Source organism: Athalia rosae, chromosome 7, assembly GCF_917208135.1.
Source record: "Athalia rosae chromosome 7, iyAthRosa1.1, whole genome shotgun sequence".
NCBI lineage: Eukaryota > Metazoa > Arthropoda > Insecta > Hymenoptera > Athaliidae > Athalia > Athalia rosae.
The window spans coordinates 16,121,024-16,145,252 of NC_064032.1; the positions used below are offsets into that span (position 1 = coordinate 16,121,024).

The 24,229-nt window shown below is 38.7% G+C and overlaps 6 protein-coding genes across 20 annotated transcripts; 3 read left to right on the forward strand and 3 right to left on the reverse strand.

Moving 5' to 3' along the window:
- Nucleotides 1-1,818: 1,818 nt before the first annotated feature.
- On the reverse strand, nt 1,819-5,050 carry LOC125501784. 5 transcript variants are annotated; one of them, XM_048658574.1, is made up of 6 exons: nt 4,920-5,050; nt 2,826-2,980; nt 2,580-2,707; nt 2,261-2,519; nt 1,972-2,175; nt 1,819-1,873 (listed from the first exon to the last, which is right to left on the reverse strand). In XM_048658574.1, exons 1-4 carry the CDS (start codon nt 4,964-4,966, stop codon nt 2,481-2,483), a joined length of 369 nt encoding a protein of 122 aa, XP_048514531.1. In that variant the 5' UTR covers nt 4,967-5,050; the 3' UTR covers nt 1,819-1,873; nt 1,972-2,175; nt 2,261-2,480. The 5 variants fall into 5 exon arrangements, 1 of the variants encoding a protein (XP_048514531.1); XR_007279439.1 differs by lacking the exon at nt 4,920-5,050 and adding an exon at nt 3,339-3,429 and having other exon boundaries at nt 2,261-2,707; XR_007279440.1 differs by lacking the exon at nt 4,920-5,050 and adding an exon at nt 3,375-3,426 and having other exon boundaries at nt 2,261-2,707.
- LOC105684114 (nuclear pore complex protein Nup133) lies at nt 4,547-9,410 on the forward strand. The gene is made up of 15 exons (XM_012397239.3): nt 4,547-4,841; nt 4,908-6,043; nt 6,110-6,269; nt 6,391-6,559; nt 6,657-6,816; nt 6,888-7,000; nt 7,092-7,198; nt 7,289-7,505; nt 7,580-7,723; nt 7,808-8,009; nt 8,093-8,252; nt 8,353-8,548; nt 8,626-8,820; nt 8,894-9,116; nt 9,180-9,410. Exons 1-15 carry the CDS (start codon nt 4,747-4,749, stop codon nt 9,323-9,325), a joined length of 3,423 nt encoding a protein of 1,140 aa, XP_012252662.2. The 5' UTR covers nt 4,547-4,746; the 3' UTR covers nt 9,326-9,410.
- A 57-nt stretch (nt 9,411-9,467) lies between these two features.
- On the reverse strand, nt 9,468-16,831 carry LOC105684120. 4 transcript variants are annotated; one of them, XM_048658541.1, is made up of 16 exons: nt 16,693-16,831; nt 14,550-14,714; nt 14,376-14,478; nt 12,682-12,868; nt 12,351-12,610; nt 12,101-12,271; nt 11,873-12,034; nt 11,644-11,811; nt 11,371-11,549; nt 11,075-11,301; nt 10,843-10,985; nt 10,572-10,772; nt 10,359-10,484; nt 10,128-10,273; nt 9,838-10,042; nt 9,468-9,757 (listed from the first exon to the last, which is right to left on the reverse strand). In XM_048658541.1, exons 4-16 carry the CDS (start codon nt 12,711-12,713, stop codon nt 9,564-9,566), a joined length of 2,214 nt encoding a protein of 737 aa, XP_048514498.1. In that variant the 5' UTR covers nt 12,714-12,868; nt 14,376-14,478; nt 14,550-14,714; nt 16,693-16,831; the 3' UTR covers nt 9,468-9,563. The 4 variants fall into 4 exon arrangements, with proteins under 4 accessions (XP_048514498.1, XP_020706916.2, XP_048514499.1 ...); XM_020851257.2 differs by having other exon boundaries at nt 14,372-14,478; XM_048658542.1 differs by lacking the exon at nt 16,693-16,831 and adding an exon at nt 14,809-14,999.
- On the forward strand, nt 13,280-18,347 carry LOC105684119. Of its 2 annotated transcripts, XM_012397250.3 has the most exons (16): nt 13,280-13,868; nt 14,000-14,049; nt 14,264-14,459; nt 14,557-14,722; nt 14,840-15,015; nt 15,114-15,278; nt 15,394-15,551; nt 15,634-15,974; nt 16,033-16,147; nt 16,242-16,371; nt 16,452-16,591; nt 16,672-16,872; nt 16,936-17,085; nt 17,178-17,326; nt 17,411-17,630; nt 17,722-18,347. In XM_012397250.3, the coding sequence occupies exons 1-16, from the start codon at nt 13,861-13,863 to the stop codon at nt 17,859-17,861; spliced, it is 2,505 nt and encodes an 834-aa protein (XP_012252673.2). In that variant the 5' UTR covers nt 13,280-13,860; the 3' UTR covers nt 17,862-18,347. The 2 variants fall into 2 exon arrangements, with proteins under 2 accessions (XP_012252673.2, XP_048514497.1); XM_048658540.1 differs by lacking the exon at nt 15,114-15,278.
- LOC105684129 (RCC1-like G exchanging factor-like protein) lies at nt 18,224-20,829 on the reverse strand. 2 transcript variants are annotated; one of them, XM_012397271.3, is made up of 9 exons: nt 20,703-20,829; nt 20,497-20,588; nt 20,169-20,429; nt 19,741-20,026; nt 19,437-19,609; nt 19,124-19,285; nt 18,921-19,048; nt 18,706-18,837; nt 18,224-18,589 (listed from the first exon to the last, which is right to left on the reverse strand). In XM_012397271.3, exons 1-9 carry the CDS (start codon nt 20,708-20,710, stop codon nt 18,512-18,514), a joined length of 1,320 nt encoding a protein of 439 aa, XP_012252694.2. In that variant the 5' UTR covers nt 20,711-20,829; the 3' UTR covers nt 18,224-18,511. The 2 variants fall into 2 exon arrangements, with proteins under 2 accessions (XP_012252694.2, XP_012252693.2); XM_012397270.3 differs by lacking the exon at nt 20,703-20,829 and having other exon boundaries at nt 20,497-20,696.
- Nucleotides 20,830-20,864: 35 nt separating this feature from the next.
- Nucleotides 20,865-24,218, forward strand: LOC105684123. 6 transcript variants are annotated; one of them, XM_012397255.3, is made up of 9 exons: nt 20,865-21,023; nt 21,111-21,253; nt 21,385-21,533; nt 21,598-21,660; nt 21,777-21,864; nt 21,998-23,079; nt 23,186-23,287; nt 23,433-23,547; nt 23,763-24,218. In XM_012397255.3, exons 2-9 carry the CDS (start codon nt 21,167-21,169, stop codon nt 23,880-23,882), a joined length of 1,806 nt encoding a protein of 601 aa, XP_012252678.2. In that variant the 5' UTR covers nt 20,865-21,023; nt 21,111-21,166; the 3' UTR covers nt 23,883-24,218. The 6 variants fall into 6 exon arrangements, with proteins under 6 accessions (XP_012252678.2, XP_020706920.2, XP_012252679.2 ...); XM_020851261.2 differs by having other exon boundaries at nt 23,766-24,218; XM_012397256.3 differs by having other exon boundaries at nt 23,433-23,535.
- Nucleotides 24,219-24,229: the final 11 nt, after the last annotated feature.

The window sequence follows — 24,229 nt, forward strand, 5'->3', positions numbered from 1 at the left end:
ATAATTCCATCTATGAAATTGATCGAGTTATCGCCAATTAATCGATCGAAAAAGTGAAAAATCAAAGATATCTCGATGGGATCTTACGCCAGCTCAATCTCATTGACGGCGTTGTGTTTATCACGCAATTTTACGTAGGAAAAGCGTCCTGGAATTATTCTGAGGGATACTCCACGTTTTTGCCGAAAAAAACGATAAGCCTATAGCCTTGGAATTTTCTCAAAATCTGAGATGAAAGCACAGATTTTTTTTTGAAGGGTGCCTCACGCTATCCTCATGTATTTTGATCTCAGGAATCCGAATCTGCAAGCGAAATAATTCCATCTATGAAATTGATCGAGTTATCGCCAATTAATCGATCGAAAAAGTGAAAAATCAAAGATACCTCGATGGGATCTTACGCCAGCTCAATTTCATTGACGGCATTGTGTTTATCACGCAATTTTACGTAGGAAAAGCGTCCTGGAATTATTTTGGAGAATCTTTCACGTTTTAGCCGAAAAAAACAGTAAGCCTATAGCCTTGGAATTTTCTCAAAATCTGAGATGAAAGGAGAGATTTTTTTTTCAAGGGTTCCTCACGCTATCCTCATGTATTTTGATCTCAGGAATCCGAATCTGCAAGCAAAATAATTCCATCTATGAAATTGATCGAGTTATCGCCAATTAATCGATCGAAAAAGTGAAAAATCAAAGATACCTCGATGGAATCTTACGCCAGCTCAATTTCATTGACGGCGTTGTGTTTATCACGCAATTTTACGTAAGAAAAGCGTCCTGGAATTATTCTGAGGGATACTCCACGTTTTTGCCGAAAAAAACAGTAAGCCTACAGTCTTGGAATTTTCTCACAATCTGCGATGAAAGCACAGATTTTTTTTTGAAGGGTTTCTCACGCTATCCTCATGTATTTTGATCTCAGGAATCCGAATCTGCAAGCAAAATAATTCCATCTATGAAATTGATCGAGTTATCGCCAATTAATCGATCGAAAAAGTGAAAAATCAAAGAATTCTCGATGGGATCTTACGCCAGCTCAATTTCATTGACGGCGTTGTGTTTATCATGCAATTTTACGTAGGAAAAGCGTCCTGGAATTATTCTGAGGGATACTCCACGTTTTTGCCGAAAAAAACAGTAAGCCTACAGTCTTGGAATTTTCTCACAATCTGCGATGAAAGCACAGATTTTTTTTTGAAGGGTTTCTCACGCTATCCTCATGTATTTTGATCTCAGGAATCCGAATCTGCAAGCAAAATAATTCCATCTATGAAATTGATCGAGTTATCGCCAATTAATCGATCGAAAAAGTGAAAAATCAAAGATATCTCGATGGGATCTTACGCCAGCTCAATTTCATTGACGGCGTTGTGTTTATCATGCAATTTTACGTAGGAAAAGCGTCCTGGAATTATTCTGAGGGATACTCCACGTTTTTGCCGAAAAAAACAGTAAGCCTACAGTCTTGGAATTTTCTCACAATCTGCGATGAAAGCACAGATTTTTTTTTGAAGGGTTTCTCACGCTATCCTCATGTATTTTGATCTCAGGAATCCGAATCTGCAAGCAAAATAATTCCATCTATGAAATTGATCGAGTTATCGCCAATTAATCGATCGAAAAAGTGAAAAATCAAAGAATTCTCGATGGGATCTTACGCCAGCTCAATTTCATTGACGGCGTTGTGTTTATCATGCAATTTTACGTAGGAAAAGCGTCCTGGAATTATTCTGAGGGATACTCCACGTTTTTGCCGAAAAAAACAGTAAGCCTACAGTCTTGGAATTTTCTCACAATCTGCGATGAAAGCACAGATTTTTTTTTGAAGGGTTTCTCACGCTATCCTCATGTATTTTGATCTCAGGAATCCGAATCTGCAAGCAAAATAATTCCATCTATGAAATTGATCGAGTTATCGCCAATTAATCGATCGAAAAAGTGAAAAATCAAAGATATCTCGATGGGATCTTACGCCAGCTCAATTTCATTGACGGCGTCTTGTTCGATACGCTTTTTTACGTAGAAAAAGCGTCCAGGAATTATTCTGAGGGATACTCCACGTTTTTGCCGAAACAAACAGTAAGCCTATAGCCTTGGAATTTTCTCACAATCTGAGATGAAAGCACAGATTTTTAGTGTAGGTCTCCAAGTCTCCAGCTGATTTGCATTTCATATCCTAAGGAAGGAGAGAAATATTTTTAATATTATTTAGAAACCAAGGCATATCTTGAACTTTGAAAGGGGTTTAAAAGTAGGGCTACCATGGGTTGTGGAATGTTTGCAGTTCTTGAAATGATACATGTACTAGGAAGTATGATTTCTCTTTCTCAAACTCTCTGTGTCGTTTCTAGAAGCAGAGCAACAACATGCTTGTGGTGGGCAGCTGGACCTTGCCCAGCGACACACTGGCAGTGACTTTCCGCCAAGGTACACAGGGGTGTAATAATAACATCTGACGTATACCGCAAGCACTCTGTCGTTTCAGCTTTGCATTCTTCCCTGGGACAAATACAGTTCGATCTGGAAGAATGGAACGAATAGCAGTGGTCAACGCTTTCAGTATTCATTTCAAAAAACAACCAAGTATGATAAGACTCTTCTATAGATCGAATCCAATGTTCTAGCCGTCAGTCTAGCCCCTCTGCTCTTGAGGATGCACTTTGATTCTTCTACTCCGAAATGGTGACATTTACTTCCAGTAGTATTCACTGCCGAAACAAATAAAAATCAACTAAATAAGCACCATACAGAAACTGTCACTGACTGAGCCTCAACGTCGTTCATTCGAATAAAGCACACCGCATGCCGGATGTTGGAAGATCATACCTTTACTAATTGTATAATTGAGTGTCAGCACGCATAGGAATCTCATCTGGTGCAAACGTCTGGGAGCTGTCATACAATCGTTAGAGTAGAGGTTGAGCATTCGCAAAATAACGTGATATACTCGCAGTGCCATACCGTTGATTTTCAAACGATTCCTGAAAACAAATCAATTATTATTTCACATGCTGAACAATTTCGCAAGACTCACTCAATGCACTGCTGTATAAATAATCTTTATTCGTCCGAATATACTATTAATTAACCCGTTTTAATTAATATCTGCTCTGCCAATTTGATTCATGTTCAATCCGGCGGCGGGGTCCATTTTGAACTTAGGGGACTATGCGCAAACGTTAGTAACTCGTCGAAATAGGAGACGAGTTTGCTCCGAGCTTTTTTGCGGCTTCCTATTGGTTCCAGGCGCCAAAAAGCATGATGGCGCCGGGCAACTAATAGGAAGCCGCGAAAAAACTCGGAGCTTAAAGTCGTCTGCTATTTCGACGAGTTACTAACGTTTGCGTATAGTCTCCTGATTCCCTGGCTCCTCACTCATCATATTCTCCTGATACCAAAATTCATTTTTCGACGTCTAATTTTCGCCCCGGCGACTCGAAAATCAGCCATATCTACGATTTTGCCCAGCGTCGAACCTTACGACCAAGACTTCTTACGACTTTATTGCGAGACTCTCTGCACAGAATTCAAGGAAATATGAAAATATACCATGGTTTATCATTAAATATTGTATAAATCCAGTAAATTGATAAATAAAACATTTCTTTAATGATGTATTCTCCGATGAGACGAACACGGCGGCGGTCATTCACACACCCGAACGTATATTATACCGTCACTCTGGTATTATTTGCGGATTCGTTCTCTCTTCACGAGCAGTTGTACCTTCATCAATATTATGTTGCGCTTCATTTCGTGTTGATCAGATAAAACGTACAAATGATAACTAATTAATAAACTATCGATTTCAAGGAGCTTTTCGGTGAGGGTTGGAAATGAATTCCAACACGTTATTGAGAATATTACATGGATTTATTCAGATAAAAAAATGTCCTCTTACAACAGATGCGTTAGACAATAAAATTTATAATTTTTATCAAACGACTACATTGTATTCATTTCAGAAAGTACATGATCTATGATTACTTGATGAATAATGTATATTTTTTTATAATCAGTATACGTATTTAATAACAAATATACTAAAATGGACGCACCTAGGATTGTTGTGCTTATATTAATGATTAGGATTGAACTGAATCGCGGAATTATTTAGCGATGAGGTAATTATCGCTAATATCGCAACTGATGTCCGAAAGTACAATTATGTAGCAAAAGGGTTTATTCCAAGCTCAATTCATTCCATAGATTGGTGTTCCTAGAGTCAAACCACGGATGGAGAGCACGCTGCAATTAATTCTGCGGACACTGCAGTGCTTGCGTTACTTCCATCTGTCTTCTATTTTATCTCAATTCGCATTGATATTTTTCATTATTTTCAATTAGTCATCTCATTTGAAAGCCCCTGCGAATGAAAATTTCTTTTCAATGCCTTCCGAACATCGATGTAGCAATAAACAGCGTTTTCTGATTTACCCAATTTTTCAAATTATTTTTCACTAATTGTAAGCCCCGCCCAAAATTACAAAATGTGCCAACGCAAGTGCCATCACATAGAATATCTGTGAACTGTGTGCTGGGCTTCAGTGAATAATAATTTTAAAAATCGGAAAAGCCGGCTGCGGCCTTCCAAAGTTTTCTAACCGCTCCCGTGTAATCTAGATGTGACTTGTGATAACCCTTACACCAGCAGTCACATTACTGACGGAAACTAACACTGATCGTAGCAACCGTTAACTAGTTTACATTTTTCGGATTTTCTTTCCATCAACTATCATAATACGTCATGGATCGTTTCAATGTGAGCGCATGCTTAGGGAAGGGTATAACCTCGCCAAGAAAGAAAATGTCATTGACACAATCCCTGAAGAAAAGCAATTCGTAAGTTTCAATGATAACCATTTCTTAATTTCTAGTATCACTAAAATTTAATTCTCATCTTTTCAGAGTCATAAGTACCTCGGGTCGTTCAAATCAGTCTGTTCAAGTGATTTGTAAGACTGCATGCCATGTTGTTGAAAGTTTCGGGTCTTCCTTGCCAGTCCTTGTCACAGAAGCACTAACATTTATTGATCGAAACACTCCCGTCAGCGTAAGCGTTTCCTTGGATGGTTGGGCGTGGTTGGTTTGTGGCCGTAGGCTACTTGTTTGGCAGTGTAAAACTACAATACACGATCCCAAACAAAGACGGACGTTCAATAGCCAGTGTAGAGAGCTACTCCTTCCCCAGAGTGATCTTGCTCACAGAGCAGACTGTATTGCAGTTTGGTTGACTCCGGGGCATCAGGTTCCCAGTTGCATGGCTGTATCTCCCGAGGGAGTAGTCCGCTACTGGTCCAGTGTGGCACATGAAGGATCATCTGTGGAAACAAGTGCAGAATTAGCTGGACAGGAGGTTGACTGTTTGACGCATGTTCCAGGCCATGGCTGTATTTTAGCTACCACTACCTGTACAGTCGCACTCTTACAACCACAGTTCAGTGGTGGTAGGAACAGCATTTCCTGCAGAGTTTTACGCACCAGTCAAGGCTGGCTAGGGGGCATAGGCCGGAGAGTGTCATCATTAATTTTTGGTGCAATGCCTCAATCTCCAGTGACTGAAACTAAGCTTGTAAAAGTCACCTGTACCTCTGTCAGTGAATCAGCATCACGAGTCCTAATCCTAGCAGGATCATCACTGCAGTATTGGTCCTTTCCTCACGGTGAGGCAGAAAAAATGGAATTCGATGAAGATATAGGCCACACAGTTTCACAAACATTCCAACAAAGATTCTGGGAATCAAGCGCGTGTATGCCTCAGGGCTTGGTCACTTGGTTGATCGATATGCAACCTTGTGAAGATGGGATAGTAGTTTTAATGGCAGCCAGCTGTACAGAACTATCACCTGTAGTTCATTTTGCAATTGGTTTGATTCCGTTAACTGGTGTGACGCTTACTAATTCACTGAAGTGGTTCATGCCACTGAAACTTGGTCCTGCTATCTACCAAGATGACATTGATTCAACAATATTTTCATACAGATTTATACTTTCCGGGTGGGAAGCTATCATCTACAATCAACAGACAGTACTCGTGGCAAACAGTAAGTCATATGCCGTAAACTAATCTTTGTCGCATTCTCATTTTGTTTTATTTAATCACCTCACAGCTATGTCTGAACTTGATCAAGAAAAAATCGACTTAGTCAGAGGTGGAGAGGATGATATTTTGGGCGGTGCATCGTGCTCTGGCACTCCCGTACTCTTCACTAGAAACCTGGGACTCGTTACCATCACACCAACAGACTTCAATACTCCAGATTTCAGCATGTGTGTAATCTAGCTAAATTGTCATCTATCATCTATCCACCATAATTGCTCTATAAAATTCAATCAGGGAATCGAATTACTTGACTGTAAGATATTATCGATTTGTCATATGTATTGACAGTTATCCTGAAGCAAACGCAAGTATGGAATATGGTGGCAATAGTTTGGTATTTGGGGGAGATAATTTTGCCTCTCAAATAAGCAACGATGAATTGCGAGAGATGACTTTTAGCGCAGATGGAGCTGCACAGTTGAGTGCAGCATTTGTGATCAGTCTTCGACAGAAAAAGGTGAATATCTCCGTGAGGTTGATTTAGTTTTCAACTTATGATTTTTCAGACAGTTAGAAGAAAATGGCCAATCTTAATTATCCCTGCCTTTTTTCAGAGTCAATGCCAAGAGATTTTATCTGACCTTTTTCCACTGCAGGAAGAACCTGTAATGGACATTGATAGTATATTAGACACTCTAGTCTTAACAGTAGCTAAGAACCTGATCGACGACTACCCAGCTAACGACCCTCGGTGGACGGATCATAGAGATCTATGTAAATACTCGAGCAGAAAGGGTATTTTTATTCGTACAAGCGCTTAATACTTCATCCCATATCTCTTGCAGCTATGACGATGAACACCGTCACCTCCATGCAAATACCTCACCAGTTAGAAGGAAAACAGAAGGCTCTGGATCTCTTTATTGTGTTTCTGAAAGAATTCAACTTATGGAACAGGGTGAGTTTGGCTCAGTCTTATCTAAAAAAGAAATGAAGAACCCACCGTAACTACTTTAACCACTGAACTCACGTAATTTTTCTATTTTCAGTTTTGTGCCGTTTCATATAGAGGAATAATCATGGCAACGACACACGTCTTGGGCGAATATGCCGAGAAAATAGTTGCAGCCATAACTATGTACAATTTGCAAACCAGGTGAGCTCTTTGCACTTTTCTTTAAATGTCAACATTTAATGTATCAGACATCAAATTTCCCGTATCTTTATACTCTCAAAACTTTACCAGAAACGGTGATATTATGGATACTGTTATGGGCCAATGCTTGAACCCCGAAGCCCGCGTATCAGAGGAATTAACTACTCGAGATATATTTTATCGGGAAGTGAGTAACGTACACGTGTTCTTGCCATTGCTCGTAGAGAGTGCTTGTGAAATTAGTCAATCCGAAAGAGTTACTAGTCAAGTAGCACAGTACATTCTCCGAGTGAATTCGTTACTACTGGTGAGTCCAATACTTTCGAATTTAAAATAAACCATTTCACAGAAACGTTTCTTTGATGTACTTCATCGTTGCAGAGTGTTCTACACGAGGTTGTCAAATACAGACAAAATAACGCCGAAAGATTTGTACCGGCGAGATGTTCTACTGGAATAACCGAATACCTTCCTTGGACAGCAGCGACGGGTAAACAAGGATTGCCAAACTGTCTGCAGACTATGGTCTGTAAATTTAGTACAGAATCATAAAAAAGAAATTTATCCGTTAATTGATTTCATTTTACTCGTGAATTGCTTGATCTATAGCAAAATATAACTTTAAAATACGGCGTCACCGGCACGAATGAGGGAGCAGTAAGGAATGAGCTATATGAGCAGTTGGTCAGTCTGGTTGATTTAATCTTGGATGGGAAAAAATGTCATTTGGAAAGTATTCGTGGCACAGAAAAGTTTGAGGTACTTTTAAAACAATACGAAAATGAACGAACGAACCTCATACAACCGCTTAGTAAGTCAACACGACAACTATTCGAAAATCAAAAAATTTTCACGTTCGGATATAATAATTCCAAACGATTTTTCATCTTGCAGTAAAAGAAGAACAGTTCGAACACGCAGCAGTGCTTGCTGAAAAGTATTGTGATTTTGGGTCGCTTATTCAAATCTGTGAGCTAACGAATAACCAGAATCGACTCGATTCCTACATGGAAAGGTTTGCTGGACAAGACTTTGTTGGATTTTTATTTTCATGGTGAGTCGTTTTTGTTAGAATTTATATGATGAGTATTAAATTCAGCCGTACCAATAAACCATCTCCTAATATGCAGATGGATGCCGTTGCATGCTTTTAGGTATGTGAAAGACGGACGGCAGGGAAAGCTGGTCCAGCGTTGTAGACGAGGTGGCGCAGTTGAGCTAGCTGAAAAACTTTCTGAACATCCTTCCCTGTCTTGGGTCCAAGCTGCTTTGTCGGATGAATTACGTCTTGCTTCAAACACGCTTCACTCATTGGCTATGGAGGAGGTGGAGTTAGTTACTCGCAAAAAGGTATAGGGGTAATATTTTACACCTAACTTCATTGTAACTTATAACAAATATGTGTAATCTTATTTATTTTTTAAAAGTCGATGCTTTCGCTATCGAAACTGGCTCTTCTTGCTGCCGGCGAACACGAAGAAGAGGTAGAGAAATGTCTCCAGAAAATTGATAATGAGTTAGAGTTGATTGCTCACCAAGAGGAACTTCCAGCATCTGTTTTAGCGAGCTATGGCTACGATATTGACAAATTACGAGTCCTCACTCCCTCTGAACTTATCACCGTAAGTTCCCCGTTATCAAATTATTTTTCTCAATTTACCAAACATACGTCTTACTCTTGGAACAATTTTTCAGCTCTATACGTGCGACGAGAATGTATTGGCAAATGAATACGACTTCAAAAAAGCTTTAGATTTGCTCGAATTTGTCGAGGTAAAAGAGGATAAAAACTCGCTAAGATTGAGAATTTGGGCCCGAGCAGCTAGGAAAGATCGTTGGGACACCGTTGGTAACAATCCGGAGCAACAGGCGCAAAGTACTGTATTTTTCAAGCTGGTTGACTTGGCACATGTCATGGGTGAGTTTGCTTTATACTACCGTCAAGTAGATGAAACTGCAATCTTTATTTTTATTTTAACAGGCGCTAAAGTTCAGGACTTCCTTCCACCGCTAGACACAGTATTAACTGAACCAGAACTTGGCAACCTCGTATCCTCTAGTAGTTTTCAATTTCTCATTAAAATTGGATACGAATATGTGAACCGTAATTACCAAATAACTAATTAGCAGTGATCTTTTCGATTATGCAATACTATTTTTGTATTGAAAAAAAAAAAGAAAAAATTTTGATAAAATAAAATGGAAAACTATACTACTGTGAGTTACTGTTACATTGATTGTTTTCTATATTACTATGATTTCCAAATGATTCAATTAATTAAAAATTTATTAAAAGTTACCTGAGATTTTAATAAATAATAGAATATGGTATTCCATTGTCCTCACGAATAAAATGCCATGCATTTTACTCAATATTCGAAGATAGAATGAATAACTTGAAGCTAAAGTTCTTCAAGATTAATGACGTAAAAATGAAGAACTGACTAGATATGAATAGGGATCTAGAAACAGTTATAGTGGCGCTAGGAGAATTCGTGTATTGAAAATTCTCCATACGTATCAGGTACCTGACATGACTAGGCAGCTTGCAGTCCATCTCTGAAATAGATCAAACCAAAATTAGCCTTTTTTTCTTTTTTCGTCATGACCTCTACGGAACAATAGAATGCTCTACGCACCACTACATCTCAGCAGAGACGTTACATTCTGAACTCGATAATACGTAGTAGGACATGACTTTCCATAACGACAGTCGAAATAATCACTCATACTGATCTCATGGTGACCCGTGAGCTCCTGGCAGTAAAATCCATTTTGCGTTTTAGATGCACCCCATTTATTCCATGAGCAGACTTTCATACTACCGTAACCAACGGCATGAAACTATATTCGAAAAATAAATTTCGATTAACTTAAATTTTTCACAACACTCGTACGGACTACGAGCAGTTTAGAAAAGTCGACCTACTGTGACTTTAACTTTTTTGGTATTTATCCGCCACTGCGGATGCAGCTCAAAGGACAAATCTCTACCAAGTCCTATGTAATCCTCGAATTGATTTTTCCTACCGTTTGTCTCAGTCAAGTTTGAAGGAGGGCGTAAGATTCTTGGAACTACAAGGAATTATATTTTATGCGTTCAAGTATGAATCGAAATTACGGCTGAGATGATTTCTTTTAATATTCTAATGCTACTTGCCTGTGAGGAGGTATCTATTGAGGTCATCTATCTTCAGACTTTTAATCAAATGATCCTCTTCCGTCAGAATAAGATTTCCCAGTGATTGGGAGTAGAACTCTGAACCGTAATACAGAAATCGGAGTTCTGCGAACGAAATAAAAATCCATGATGCAAAAGTATAGTAGATTTTTTTTCATGTGTAAATTGAACTCTTGAAACGGCGTGAATTACCAGGGTAGTTATGTTTCAATTGTCGTATTGCTGCTATGGTGTATTGTTGTTCGTTTTGGTTTAACACAGTTCGCGGAGCGAGCAATATAACAACTTGTCCGAAACTGCCAATCACATGGTGTTCGCTGTTTTTGCTCCAGGTTTTATTGAGGTGCATATTAATCTGTTCGAATACTTTGATGAAGTTCAGCGCGGTGGGCCCTACAGGTTTTTAAATATAATAAAAAATGGATGTAAACGAGTAAGCTCCAATCTTGCTTGTTCTGCTCACATGTTATCTGGCTGAAATTAGTCAATGCGTGGAAAATTGTAGTTGGACTATGAGTCACGTTAGCTAGCCACTCTCCAGTTGTTCCCTGAAGCAGACCCATTCTTGATCCATAAGTCGACACGTCCAAATCCTCGACCATCACCCTTTGGCGTCCAAAACAAGTCAATATGCATTCATAACATTCTAGGAGATGTCTTAAGAATATTTGTTTCCATTAAAAAAAAATACTTACGATAAAAAATCCGCGGTATAATCCCTGGACCAGGCACCATCAAAGGCTACGAAAATTTCCAACTGAGGCCTTGGCTCTGGATTGCCGCAGTTAGTCTGACCGAAAAGATATTGGTCCGCATAGGATGAGAACTTATCAACCGCATAATCCGACAATTTAATTAGGGTTTCAGGAAAAATATAAGAGTCACTGTTGCGATGTGCCAAAATTTGAGAAACAGCATGGGCCTAGTTTGGAAAAGAAGTCTTGAAAAAAAACTGACGTATCATTAAGCATTCATTAGTTCAGTTGCTCACCTGTTCCGTTAGCGTTGTTCTCGGTGCAACGTGTGGAAAGTTCGCTGCTCGCTGACACGCCTTCATATTTTTATCAAATGCAATACCGTCGTGGCTGTAATACATATCCAAAACTTGGCTCAAGCGAAGACTGTGAAAACCGTCGATCCATGCTTCTAAATTCTTTCCAATTATTAGGCCTGGAATTATACCGACATTTTTTCATCCTCAGTATTAAGACGAGGAATGACATGTTTCAAGGAGTTCTGAGCAGTGATTACATCGCTACCTCACCGTCGATTCCGCCAATGATTTCAGCTCGGGTTGCCTCTAAATGCCCATTATGATCTGTCAGATAAAATGTTCTGGGCTGCATAGTACTGTTCCAAAATCCAGTTGCTCCTAAAGCCATTGCAGATCCGACAATGGGCCCTTGATAAACGGCCATTTCTCCGATATCACCTTAAATAGCGATAGAAAGTTTAATTTCTGCCGCTAGTTTTCTTGAGCGACCAATCCTTACCCGCAAGTGAGGCTACCCAGATATTATCCAATTTAGTAGCGGACTCCATCAGATTTTTGTAGGACATGGATTTCCCGCTTGAGATTTGGCCGTGGGGTACAAACAGGTCAACTTCGTCTTTGTCATAGTTCACCAATGGTAACTCCGTGTTGTGTGTGGTCGCTGGATGACAAAGGATATAATATAGACTTGAAAATCTAGTATATTCTGGGGCTTTGCAGAATCTACCTTGTCGATACATTTTTGGTGGGTGAACCAACAAACGAATTGGTACGCTCTGTGGCTGGAGAGATGCTGCGATGGAGGCTATAACTGTACCAGGTGTAATAGTTCCGTATGGAGTGATTATGACACCAGTTTCAATGGGGCATACCATAGGGACGTCAGACTTAGATCTGCCTAAAAAAAATTGCCTGTTAAGTCTGTTCTAAACTTTATTCCATTTATTTAATTTTGATAGGAGTTTTTCATTCTTCACCAGATACTTTTTCAGATGGTGCTCTACACAATTTTTCTACTTCAGCCATAGGGTGCTCCCAAATTGTTGATGAAATCGCACGATGTAATACGCAACGCTCTGTCAGAGTGAGAGCTTCGGAGGGAAATCTGTCAGAATCACCAGGTACCAATTCTTCAATTAATTCGTGTTTGGCACGCTGAGGTCCTGTTCCACCAAATGGCAGAATTCCAACTACAGCTGGAATCCCATTTTGTCGTTGGATACCGTCGAATCGAAACCTGATTGGGACCAAGTTGATTGTAAAATTTTATGAATCGTACATACATACTGGCATATCAATTTTATAGACCTGCGAAGCAGCGACGAAGACATGGTCCTCATATCCAATGTAGTGTGGGCATAACGCTCTGCTTTTTGAATGACATCTATCAAAATTCTGATATTTGTTGGTATCTGAGTACCCTCGATGGTTCCATTTGGATAGCATTCCTCCAATTTGTATGGGAAGAGCACTTGGCAATTTGACAATAAAACTCCTGAAGATAGTGAAATGATATTAAGGAATGAATCTTTGATCATTTGATCGGGTGTACATCTAGCATTTCACCAGGTTGGTTGTCTAACAATTTTGATATCTATATAAAAGTGGGTTTGCAAACTAAATTTCATTAATATAATTTCTGTGTAAATTTTTCAAACTTCATACCGTAACACACAATCAATAAAGAAGAACCAATTTTCATTGTGACAGTTCGAAGAGATAGTACTACTAATATCGTACAATATTACTTACATAGAGTACCATGAATAAGACTGACTCACGAACAGATTAAAGAAGATAAGCCTTCTCACCTGTGATAAGATTACACAAATATGTGAAATGGTTACGGTGTCCCGGTTTACTATAGCTGCAAAGACTCGTGTAGTTAAACACCTTCAGAAATCAAGTATCAGGTGTATTAGCTAATCATCATCAAAAGATAAAAAAGCATAAAAAACTTATCGAAAGCATAGATTTTTGTAGCTTATGTACTTAATCGCATACTGAAAAATTCATATCTCAAATTAAACAGGCTCAATTTAGCCGAAATCGTACTTTGACTCAAAATTTTATGGAAGTTGCATGAAATTCAAAGACTAGAATTAAAATCTTGTCAGGATTGCCAAAAAAAAGATGTGACTCGTGAGAAAAACTGAAGCTGTGATTCATAAATTAATTTACGGTCAGTCATGAAAGTTAATTCTGAGAGCTGCCTTATAACTTTGAACGGGCCACTGATGTATCTGGAAAAAGTGGTATTCGGTATACTATATGTCAGTTTGTGCGGGAGAGGAAGCTGTTAGTCACTACGGTATATCATATCTTATCATCTGATAGTGATAATAGATTTCGTTTGTAGCCATAAAGGTGTGGTGCTGAAAATCAGTAACGGCGATCGATAGTTTTTTTAAAAGGAACTCCATCGACGTTTGTGGTACCTGCAAGTTTGTGCGAGAATGCCAATTGCCTAAAAATTCCAGTTTAAAGATGCATTTGTGAGTTGTTATTACAAGTAAATATTACTGCCTTCCCCCAAAACTGCCATTAACACTCTAAATGCTATGAAGTTTACATTGCTTTCCGCTTTCCATGTTTCATCGAATTCGAGTAACATATTTTTTTTCAGACGCGATAAGATGAAGATGTTTTCATTCCTGGCGCTTTTCGCCATCGCGGGTAAGTTACAATAATTAGCTTGTAGTGAAAATTTTCATTCATTATCCATAACTTCTGTGGCTTTATTACCTAATCCTCAAATTCTTCCAAATCGATTGATCATGGGAGCGCTATTTGATTGATTGAACGTAATTTGAATTTATTTCATTAGATTCAATTATTTATCGCCTGGAACAAAATGCAAACACCTGAAATTTTGATTTCTGTAATACAGGAATCTTAGCACAAGAAAATGCTTCGGCAGATTTATCGAATTCGTTGATTGAGTGTTACAATAATTCGCTGATACTTGAAAGAGACAACAGGCTACCAAATAACATACATACGCTAATTGCCATCCTCCGTAAAATTGAAAATCTGCCTGGACTCAATATGGATCTGCGTACGCTGTCTACCGCGATTCTCCACAGGTAATGAAATGATAGTAATCTTGATAATAAAAATTATTAATTAAAAATAGAGAAAGAAAAATTAGTATCACTAATAATTGTCTATAATACCTTCTAGGTTCCGGCAAGATGGTATTGAACGAAATCCGAATGTAGTTGCCCAGGTTGGTGTAATTCCATTTGCCCCACTTGGCCATTCCTTTCATCGGCATGTTGCAACCCTTCAACTGATACCAGGTAGTGCCGTTAATTTTCCGAATGCCAGTCTCACCATTGCTGAAAGGGTGAGTGAATTCTTGAGAAGTAATTGAACAGTTAAACACAAGAATGAAATTTCAGGAAAAGAGTATGAGAAAACATAAGTTATTACTTTAAAGTATTATAACTATTCTTCCTTACAGTGCACGTTGCATTACATGATATCGAGCACTATTGAAAGACTGGAACGTGGCGACGAAGGTACAGTGTGTCAATCTATATCACAAACAGCACAGTATAGAGAAAAACGTGATGCAAATTACGAAATAACAACTGGAGGCATTACGGATGACGCGGAGACTCTATCACCTGAAGAGTTGTATGTATGATATATGAAACACCTGACAGTCCAGTGACTTTAATTCATCACATATCATAAGGACTAATTTCTCATTCTGCTTTGCATCATTGATTCAGAGAATTAATAAAGCATAGGACTGGAGACTTCCAATCAAAGGCAACTACGGATGATCCTACCTGGATGTATCCACCACTACCTCCAAATCATCCAGATAGCGCTCGCATTATAGCTCATCATGTTCAGAGTACATGTCCTGTTGAAAGTGGCGTCATACATACAGAGTAGGTGACACTATCATAATAGTTCCAGACCCGTACTGAACAGAACTCAACTTTGGCATCATCAAAATTTCATATATAATAATTATTACATAATTTTAAAACAACCACATTGCAGTTGGGGGGCTGTTGCAGCTGGTCCTCTCCTGGCTGGGATCGCTGCTGCTTTAGAACCACAGACAACGGCTCTGAGGGATATGTTGAGTGCACAAGCGGTATCAGAAGGGTATGCTAGTGGTTCTGCCATACACAACAGGTGGTTGGCAACAATAGCAGGTAATTGGATGAACATACGCCCTCATTTCTGATAATCAAAGATAGTCGTCACTTTATAAATTGACGTATTTATGTTCAATAGGTGATTTGGCAGAAGTGGCTTTGATGCAAGGCCCACTGCAAAGAAGTACCACAAATATCGGTGTGACTGGGGCATTCAACGCGACCACACAACCGAAATGGTACTTCTTGACTAGTACCGATGACCTCCAAATGACCACAGCAGAAATACGAGGTGACCTCGATGGTTTGATTCTGGCAGACAGTGTGCAGAGGTGGTACTCGGCCGTTAGAAGCTTAAGGCTCTCCCAGATTTTGGACGCATATTACAGCTCTCAAGGAGTATTTAATGCTAGTATGCGCGCATGTAACAGACGAACACACTTCACCACAGTTGCCGCGTTATCAACAATGGCCGATCAGGTAAGTGAAACCGTTATGATTTTGATTCCATCAATATAGCATGAATTTTATCACTCAGGCATTTAGTGCAGCCCTGCGGCTCTCGGTTACAAAGCTAGCAGGAGCAAGGATTAGTGCTGAAATCATACAAAACTACACAGTTCATGCTACCAATGCACTCAGTAGCTTCATTCGTGAGTAATGCTAATCCGTTCAAAACCTATATTTAAATGTTTATGCCGAATCTTTTAAGTTTTACAAATTATTAACAGAAATTAATTGTTCTAGCAACTTCATTAAACAATGATCTGACTTGCACCGAAACTGACTTGTCAGCTGGTTTGAATAGGGCTACGACACATTTAACTATTCTTCTAGATACCTTCTGGCCATATGATTCCGTGCAACCTATTATAACGTACGTACTACGGAGTATCAGGCTGTAACAAAAATCACCCCCTATTTTCCGAAACTTAATGCGTGTAATTGAAATTGCAGAGCTGTATTGGAAGGCATTGAAGTTGGAATGTACAACAGTAACTTCACTATAATAAACGGCCAGAACGGTAGCATACTGATAAACTGTACGAACTCGCTCCTCGATTTCTACACGTTCAATTCAACCCAATACAATAACCGTAAGTAAAGAAAATTTACATCGGTTGGCCGATCGTCCTTGACACTTATTCCCAAAAACTAAATGGAATAAAATTTTTAGTACCAAAAGGCTTCGACTTACCCAGGTCATTGGATACCGTAAGACGTCTCCAGACTGACCGTTTGAATGAAGAACAAATTCGGAACACCGGCGGCAGCAGTTCAGAAGTTGTACTGATCCTATTTTACTCATCAACCATTTCAGATTCAGACAGAAGTTACTGTGCCGAACAGTTGAGGCTTATGAGATTGGAACTACCTGGTGAGTATGAAGATGTCTTGAGTCCCAAAACTGTTTCAATATTTTCTGTTTTTCCATTTTTAGATACCTCGTTCCTCTACGTATCATTTGGATCCAGGGATATTTGGTCCAGTTTAGCAGTCGACCTTTCCAGTGACACCATCAGTGTCACAACACTGGGAAGTACAAATCTAAGGAGAACGAGTGCTCCGATTATATCAAGAATAAAAGAATGTGAGAAATTGAACTTCTTACAGGAAATTATTTACCTTGTCTGCAATGGTGTCGTATATATTCCTTCCAAATTCATTTTTTTTTTAATGCAGTCCCCAAGCGCCTGATAAACTCTGCATGTGGCGCTTCATTTTCATCATCCGGAAACTCGGGCTCGTTTGACGACTACGTAGAACCCTCTGGAATTAATTACTACAGGATGCATCCTAACTATTTTGATTACAACACTGCCACTATCAATGTGAGTTTTTAATGGTAAATTTAGTAACGTATTTTTAATACGGAATTCCATTGCTGCACTAAACTGCGTTTTTGCTTTGTACAGGTATTAGGTGCCGGCTGGGGGACCCTAAACGTATGTCATTCACGCAGCATTATTCAGCCAAATTCGTCTATGAGCGGTGATGTGAGCTGTACAACAGTGACTTCTAACACACACACTATAGAGTTTTCATGCGGCGATACCAGTTTAATAAGTGACTGCTCGCCGCTCTATCTATCTGTGCAAGCTGATCCTTCCAACTCTATAGTCTACCAGTGCACTGGTAAGTTTTTACATTGTATTAATCACAAAACCACCAGTTATTTTATTATTCTTATTTTATTTTTACCTTATCTGTGCACTTAATATTGCAGATGCTACTGTGTGCCGTTACCCAAACATGCGCAAGTACACTATATCATACGGGAATCTTGTATGCCGCAGCAACGCCAACACTCTGAAGCTTTATCCAATAATTTTGATTGCACTTATCGTTTTTAATTTTTTTCACTAGTAAAAACTAAATGGGCATTATATAATGGTAGAAAAAACGTATGAAATAATCTGCTCTTTATGTCACAGTTGTTTCAAAGAATCAGTTTGACGGAAAGTTTTTTGATTCCGCTGAATTTTTATAAGGTATTATCAAGATAATTCTTGTTACCGTAGAAATTACCAATGCAAAATGTACACAGATTTCTCGAATATTGAAAAACTCTCATATCATGATGACTTGAAGAGGCAAGTGCCTCATCTTAGACAAACTACTAGCATAAATTTCACTGATATTTTATCATCAACAATCACATGCCATTACTCGAGAATTATGAGAAACAGGCTTTCAACTTATTATAGGATTAATAAATTTCGGTATCGTTTTTCATTTTCGATCAACCTTTTTTATTCTACTTATCTACTAGACATTAGATTTAATCGATTAAAGTGTTACTGTACAAATCAGTAAACAATTATGCAAATAAAAGAGGGATTTCCACGTCAATCGTGTCTTTCAATCGTTCTTCTATTAAAAAAAATAGAACCTAAAGTTCCACCAATTGAACGAAAAATATTATCTTAGTCATATTACGACAAAGTAATAGAAATAATTTATCTCAGAAGTTGTTATTTGATGAGACTCAATGAATGTGTGAAAAAAAATATTCATTATACATACGGTTTGCACAATGTCACTGTGTGGTCGACACCACAACAAACTTTTTTTACCTCTGCGCCTACTGCTACCTGGAGTAAAAAAATTAAATTAATCAAATGAGAGTAAGATAAAGTAGCGCCGACGTCCTGCAAACTAAAAACTCAGATTGTTTGAGGGCAGTGGCGCGTGATATCAAATCACTCACTTTCAAAGGAAAAAATTGATCGTTTTCATGACCGAGGCCCAAAGATCCGAATTTATTGCAGCCCCACATGTAAAGATCTCCATTGTTCGTTACTGCAGCTAGTTGACTGATACCACAATATATTTTGGAGACCTGTAAATAGGTTGCCGAAAGTAGTAGTAGAGAAAAATGGATATAATAATGTTTTTGCTGAAACAAAATAAGTTCAAGTGTACCTGGGTTTTCTGGTCATAGGCATTCAAACCAAACAAAGTGGGAGGAATTTTCGTAGGCTGTTTAGCTCGTTGTACAGCTGGGCCAAGCCCGAGGATTCCATAGCCCCAAACAAATACGTTGCCTTCATCTAGGCGAAGAGAAAGCAGTATGCAAATAATCTCCCAACATTAATTGAGTGTGCAACGTTACAATGCGCCCTTACTGTTTAAAGCCATGCAAAAACTTCCACCTGCAGCAATATCGATGATACGACCCAAAGAACGGCACTCTTTGATTTCTGTCGCAACGTTTATTTGGTGACAATCCAACAGTCCTGGCAATTGTCCATATTCTGAATTTCCCCATCCAAAGACTTTGCCTTCATCTAAGGAAGTTCAATAAAGGAGTCAGTAGCTGTTAATATTCTGATTAATTTAGTGATCAGATCAGTATCACATCAGATCTTGGGCCAAATTCTTCCTTCAAAATGCATCCCAAATAACCATTTCGTACATCATTTCTTTTTTTTTGCATACCACTGAGTGCCAACACACAGTCTGCAACACAAGCAACTTTGGTAATGCGTTGACCAGCCAAATCTCCTTTAACTAAGCTTGGTTTATGTTCGTTCCTGTAATGTGCAAGACCGGTTTGCCCATCTGCACCCCATCCAAATGTGTAAACTCGACCAGCCTCAGTTAGAAGCATACTATGAAAATCGATAAGTTGTTGCTAATGGTAAGTTCGACTATACTCCTTCATTTGTAAAAAGAATACTGAGACAACCATTAATAATGTGGTGTCGACAAGAAAAATCTATTTCCATCAGTTGTTAGGTACCTGTGATCTTGACCAGCAATAACAGAGACAATAGGTTCTCCTACGACATCTGGTAGATGATGAATTATTTTATTATTCCTATAATCTTCGCCAACAATTATAGGTCGCCCACATTGCCCATAGCCATTGTTCCCAAGAGTGAAAAGACCTTCTGTTGTTAAAACTAGTAAATGAGCTCGCCCAGCAGCTAATGCAGTGATTTTGGCAGTTGGGCTATTCAAAGGAAGGTGTATAGGCCTTGGGACTAGCAGAAGCTCATGAGGAGTCCTTTCAGTCTCATCAGACCCTAGGAAAAATTAAGTAGAACCCTTTGAGGCCAAGTACAACGTATTTGCAAGTAACTTTGGTTCCAATCAGGAAAAGAAGTAATAGACCGGCAAAAAATTTATTGTTCAAAAAGTTGCAATACTTCCATGTTCAAAACTCACCTAGCTGTGAGTCGGTGTTAATTCCAGTGCCCCACAATATGTTATTATCCCTGGACTGAACACCAAAAACTGTGAAACCATAGCCGCATGCAATATCTACAATGCTATGTTCTTCGGCAAATCTAAGTCTGCTGGGTTTGTGAAAAAATACAAATTTCTTATGCTTTGATGGACGTGGTAGAATGCCCAGGCCTCCGTGCGCTGCAAGACCCCAGACGTACACTCTGCGGTCACCACTAGCACTAACTGGATACTGAAAGACTGGAAAAAATTATTTGTGTATGAATATTACAGTAATTCATTCAATGGTGAGTGATGAAATGGTCACCTGGTGAGGCTTTGATTTCTGGCTTTCTAAAAGCCGGCTCGTTTGGGGCGAAATCCTTGCCCTTGGCACGGGCTGTTAATCTCGAGTAATTCCTAAGTGTATTAAACATTATTTGGTATCGTTAAATTATTCACTCATATTAAATTAATATTTTCTATAAATTTGCATTTGAAATGTTTAAGAGGCTAGGGTCTTGTGTTCCGTACCGGTACATTTGAAGTAGTTTCAATCATCAGTAAACGGTACTTACGTATGTACGTACGTTATACGTATTAAGCAGTACCCAAATTAAGTAGTACCATACTTAGGTACGTACGTACGTGCGTAGTACATACCATAGCAACGATAACCTTCGAGAATAGACCACCAGAGAGCCATACAAGTGCTGCCGATTTTTGAAATTGCTTGGTTGAAATCTTCAATCAAGGCCCAACGGTTCATTTGTTTACTGAGCATTGTGCACCTCGTGAACTGGCGTGGTGTGTGATGTGAATCTGCATAGTTGAGGAAAAAGCGCGTGGTGACTGGTAAGTAGCACGCTTCATTTGCGTTTTTTCTCTACTACTACGGTTTTCACAGCCTTATAATTACACTCAATACTTTTCACATCCCAGGGATAGACTCGAAATCCTTATTTGCGGGCTACGGTACGTGAATTTGATATTTGAGGATGTTTGCTTCGAATGGGAGAAAAATGCTGTTTCACCTCGTAGATCTAAAAGTTGAAGAAGATCTCGAAATCCACAATTTGATAGTCGTAAGTCAGTTTAGGTTCGAATATAATAGCACGTGGTTAATTTTTTTTTTATTTTTCTGGTATCACGCTGCCCGAACTTAAACAATGGAATTCCAACAGAATTCTATAGCATATGTTTTATTGTTTTTCAGGATAATGGGGGAAGAGTGGTCAAATACCATGAATGTGATGTTATGGTGCTTGCAAATCGATATCATCATAAAATTGATCGTGTGTTCCACATAAATTTTGTTCGTGATTCGGTGAACAAGGGGGGCTTGTTGGACATGATTCCGTATATGTAAGTCTAGTTGCTAGCTGCACCGATAAATAATTTGATGACTTCATTGTATTTAATCACCCAGGTTAGGACCAGAGAAGCACATGTGTCTGATCAGCTTGTACCTATATGGGAAAAGTTCATGCTCGTAAGTTCATTGTTTTCCTAGGTAACCAATAGTGATGCATGAAATCTCACCCAACCAAAATTAATGTATGAAAGTCATGAAATATAAATATTAAATCAAAATGAAATCTATTTCAGCGTTAGCTCCAGAGATGCATCCATTCAAACTTGCCGAAGCTTGACTGATGATAATTTATCTGAAATAAATGTTGTCTCTCCTTCCAAGGTAAATTTAGTGTACTAAATTTCTGGTAGAATATTTATTGAGTCATTAATTCATGAAATTGTCTTTAATTTGAACAAATTTATACCTAATAACAACGTCAATTGCATATTAGAATGGGTACTTTGTGTTGCAGTTGACAATTAGGAGTGACGACGAGGTACCTAGCATTGAACACCAGTCCCAAGAGTTTTCGTCTACATTTCATGAAGATGCCTCTGACTCAATGAGTCCAAACTTAATGAGATCCGCATTGGAAATCGAACAGTCTGCATCCCAACTCAAACAAAATTTCTCGAGATCTCCAATGCAAACTGACCTTGATGAAACCTTCTTTAGAAGTATTAACGAGAGTTTATCAGAGCAGATGAAGCGAAAGGCGGATTCTCCGGTCAGTGAAGCGGAGACGATCGTTATTCGTAAATCGCAAAAAACTACGCAGAAACAGTATCCGGATTCGGATGAGTCTTTCAGCTCTCCCGAAAAAAACAGAGCGCTTTTCGATATGCCATCACCTTTGCGTATGCAACCCAGAAGCCATGCAACAAAAAATTTCACTAGCAATGATCTTTTGGACGATACGGCCATAATTGATGACTCGGATGTATCAGATGGGCCAGCTCCATCAATTAATCCTCTGAAACGAGTCTCTACAGAACAAAAGAGTAGTTCCTCGAACGTTGAAACAAAGAGCTATTACTTGGGAAATGCTGCAGGGAGGCAGAACTCAAAACCTGTGACAGACGAATCTGCAACAATAGATTCAGATGACGAAATAGAGGTTAACGCCCCTGTAACTGTTCGGCGTACCAAGCCCGCGACAATAAGTTCATGGATATCCAGGAAAAATTCCACCCAAAAAAATATCAAGGTGACAGAGATAAACAACACTGCACCTCCCAGGCAGCTCCAAAGAGAAATTAAGAATGACAAGAACGAATGTTCTCTGTCCAAAACAAAGAGTCGGCCTTCAAAGCGGCTCAAAACAGCACTGATCAGACAAGAGTCTACAGATATGGAAGATCTATCAGACAGTGCCAGTGATACTGAGAAACCATCCACGTCTAAGAGATCTGGCGTATCAAAAAAATCTCAGAAATCCGCTGTTGTGAAAGCTAAAGCCGCAGGGACTAAGAAGTCCCTGAAGAAAAAAAATAATTCTGCTAGGAAGAGAAATTTATTGATGTCATCTAGTGATGAAACCGATTTTGAAACGAAGTGAGTGAAATTTTGTACACCTATGTCCCTTTAGCCTTTTGCCACTACAGTTTGCACCGTTATTTCTCACTTTTACATTGACACTTCTAATAGCCATTCAATTCAGCCAGGAGCAGTGTGGTGCTGCAGAGGAGACCGGGACCGAAGTAGCCAAAGCTAAAGACGTACCAGAGACGAAGGAAAGCGCCCATCCCTCACATCCTCCTCTGTAGATATATTTGCTCTTAATCTTGTTTTTATCATAGCACTAAAACGTTGAGTTGTCAGTTTTAGTTTACAGATGAATGAACGAATCTTCTAATTTATTGATAATTGTGTTTTTTTTTTCTTTTTTGTTTTATCGCAAACTACAGCACACGGAACTATGCGCCTTGGGAACAAAAACAAATGATAAAATACTTGATAGAAACACGCCAGATTCATCTTGCTAAAGGATACCAGGTGTGGGGAAAGATGGTCGGTACCGGGGTGAATATATCTCTTCATTATCTGAAAAAAAAAAACTCTATTTCATGCTAATTTATTTTACTAATGGCTTTTAATCCTGGGATTGCACACCGGTGCAAATTTGCATCAAAGGTCTGTGTGTGATAAGCAGGTGCCAGGAAGATGTGGAACGGAAGAATCAAGTCACCTTTGTATCTGACTGATGTTGTTGATTACTCACTTTGGTTTTGTTTCAGAAGTTAAGGCATAGATCAGTCGGTTCACTGAACAACAACTTCCGGAGATCTATACTGCCCAACATAAAAATGTTCATAACGGAAGGCAAAGATCGTGATAGGTTCCTAAGTCTGTTGTGATTGGTACCGTATTACTTTTTATACCAGATATTATTATTTCTTATATCGTTTGTTAAAAATATGTTTAATCACACACCTTGAGTCTGACTTTTTTATATAAGTTTGTATTGTTTTTCTGTTTGTATACCTGTAGAAAGTAACTACTTAACGTCCATTATGTTTGTATATTTTATCATTATTTAAATACCAAATACGTTCGATAATATACTTGAAAGTATTATGACATAACAACTAAGTTTGATAAGCAACCTGCAAATGTTTTAATATGAAAACTAAACTCGTTTGATAATATACCTAAAAATATTATATTACTGAAAATAAATTCGTTGTTCAAAATCCATCAGAAA

Bases quoted from the DNA above. Each gene is read 5' to 3' on its own strand.
- LOC105684119 (XM_012397250.3), top strand. The intron at 17,086-17,177 runs GTGAGAAATTGA...TTTTTAATGCAG, and splicing joins TATATCAAGAATAAAAGAAT to TCCCCAAGCGCCTGATAAAC. The intron at 17,327-17,410 runs GTGAGTTTTTAA...TGCTTTGTACAG, and splicing joins ACAACACTGCCACTATCAAT to GTATTAGGTGCCGGCTGGGG.
- LOC105684129 (XM_012397270.3), bottom strand. From the start codon at position 20,605: ATGTTTAATACACTTAGGAATTACTCGAGATTAACAGCCCGTGCCAAG. The intron at 19,049-19,123 runs GTAAGGGCGCAT...CTCTTCGCCTAG, and splicing joins TTTTTGCATGGCTTTAAACA to ATGAAGGCAACGTATTTGTT. The intron at 18,590-18,705 runs GTGAGTGATTTG...TTTTTACTCCAG, and splicing joins ATCAATTTTTTCCTTTGAAA to GTAGCAGTAGGCGCAGAGGT.
- LOC105684120 (XM_012397252.3), bottom strand. From the start codon at position 13,075: ATGAAAATTGGTTCTTCTTTATTGATTGTGTGTTACG. The intron at 11,550-11,643 runs GTGAGGTAGCGA...GTATAATTCCAG, and splicing joins AATCATTGGCGGAATCGACG to GCCTAATAATTGGAAAGAAT. The intron at 10,773-10,842 runs GTGAGCAGAACA...AAAAACCTGTAG, and splicing joins TAATTTCAGCCAGATAACAT to GGCCCACCGCGCTGAACTTC.
- LOC105684123 (XM_012397255.3), top strand. From the start codon at position 21,167: ATGTTTGCTTCGAATGGGAGAAAAATGCTGTTTCACCTCGTAGATCTA. The intron at 21,661-21,776 runs GTAAGTTCATTG...AATCTATTTCAG, and splicing joins TATGGGAAAAGTTCATGCTC to CGTTAGCTCCAGAGATGCAT. The intron at 23,080-23,185 runs GTGAGTGAAATT...CATTCAATTCAG, and splicing joins GAAACCGATTTTGAAACGAA to CCAGGAGCAGTGTGGTGCTG.
- LOC105684114 (XM_012397239.3), top strand. From the start codon at position 4,747: ATGGATCGTTTCAATGTGAGCGCATGCTTAGGGAAGGGTATAACCTCG. The intron at 7,001-7,091 runs GTGAGTTTGGCT...TTCTATTTTCAG, and splicing joins AATTCAACTTATGGAACAGG to TTTTGTGCCGTTTCATATAG. The intron at 7,199-7,288 runs GTGAGCTCTTTG...AAACTTTACCAG, and splicing joins ATGTACAATTTGCAAACCAG to AAACGGTGATATTATGGATA.
- LOC125501784 (XM_048658574.1), bottom strand. From the start codon at position 4,966: ATGCAGTCTTACAAATCACTTGAACAGACTGATTTGAACGACCCGAG. The intron at 2,708-2,825 runs GTATGATCTTCC...TTGTTTCGGCAG, and splicing joins CAATTATACAATTAGTAAAG to TGAATACTACTGGAAGTAAA. The intron at 2,520-2,579 runs GTTGTTTTTTGA...CCATTCTTCCAG, and splicing joins GAAGAGTCTTATCATACTTG to ATCGAACTGTATTTGTCCCA.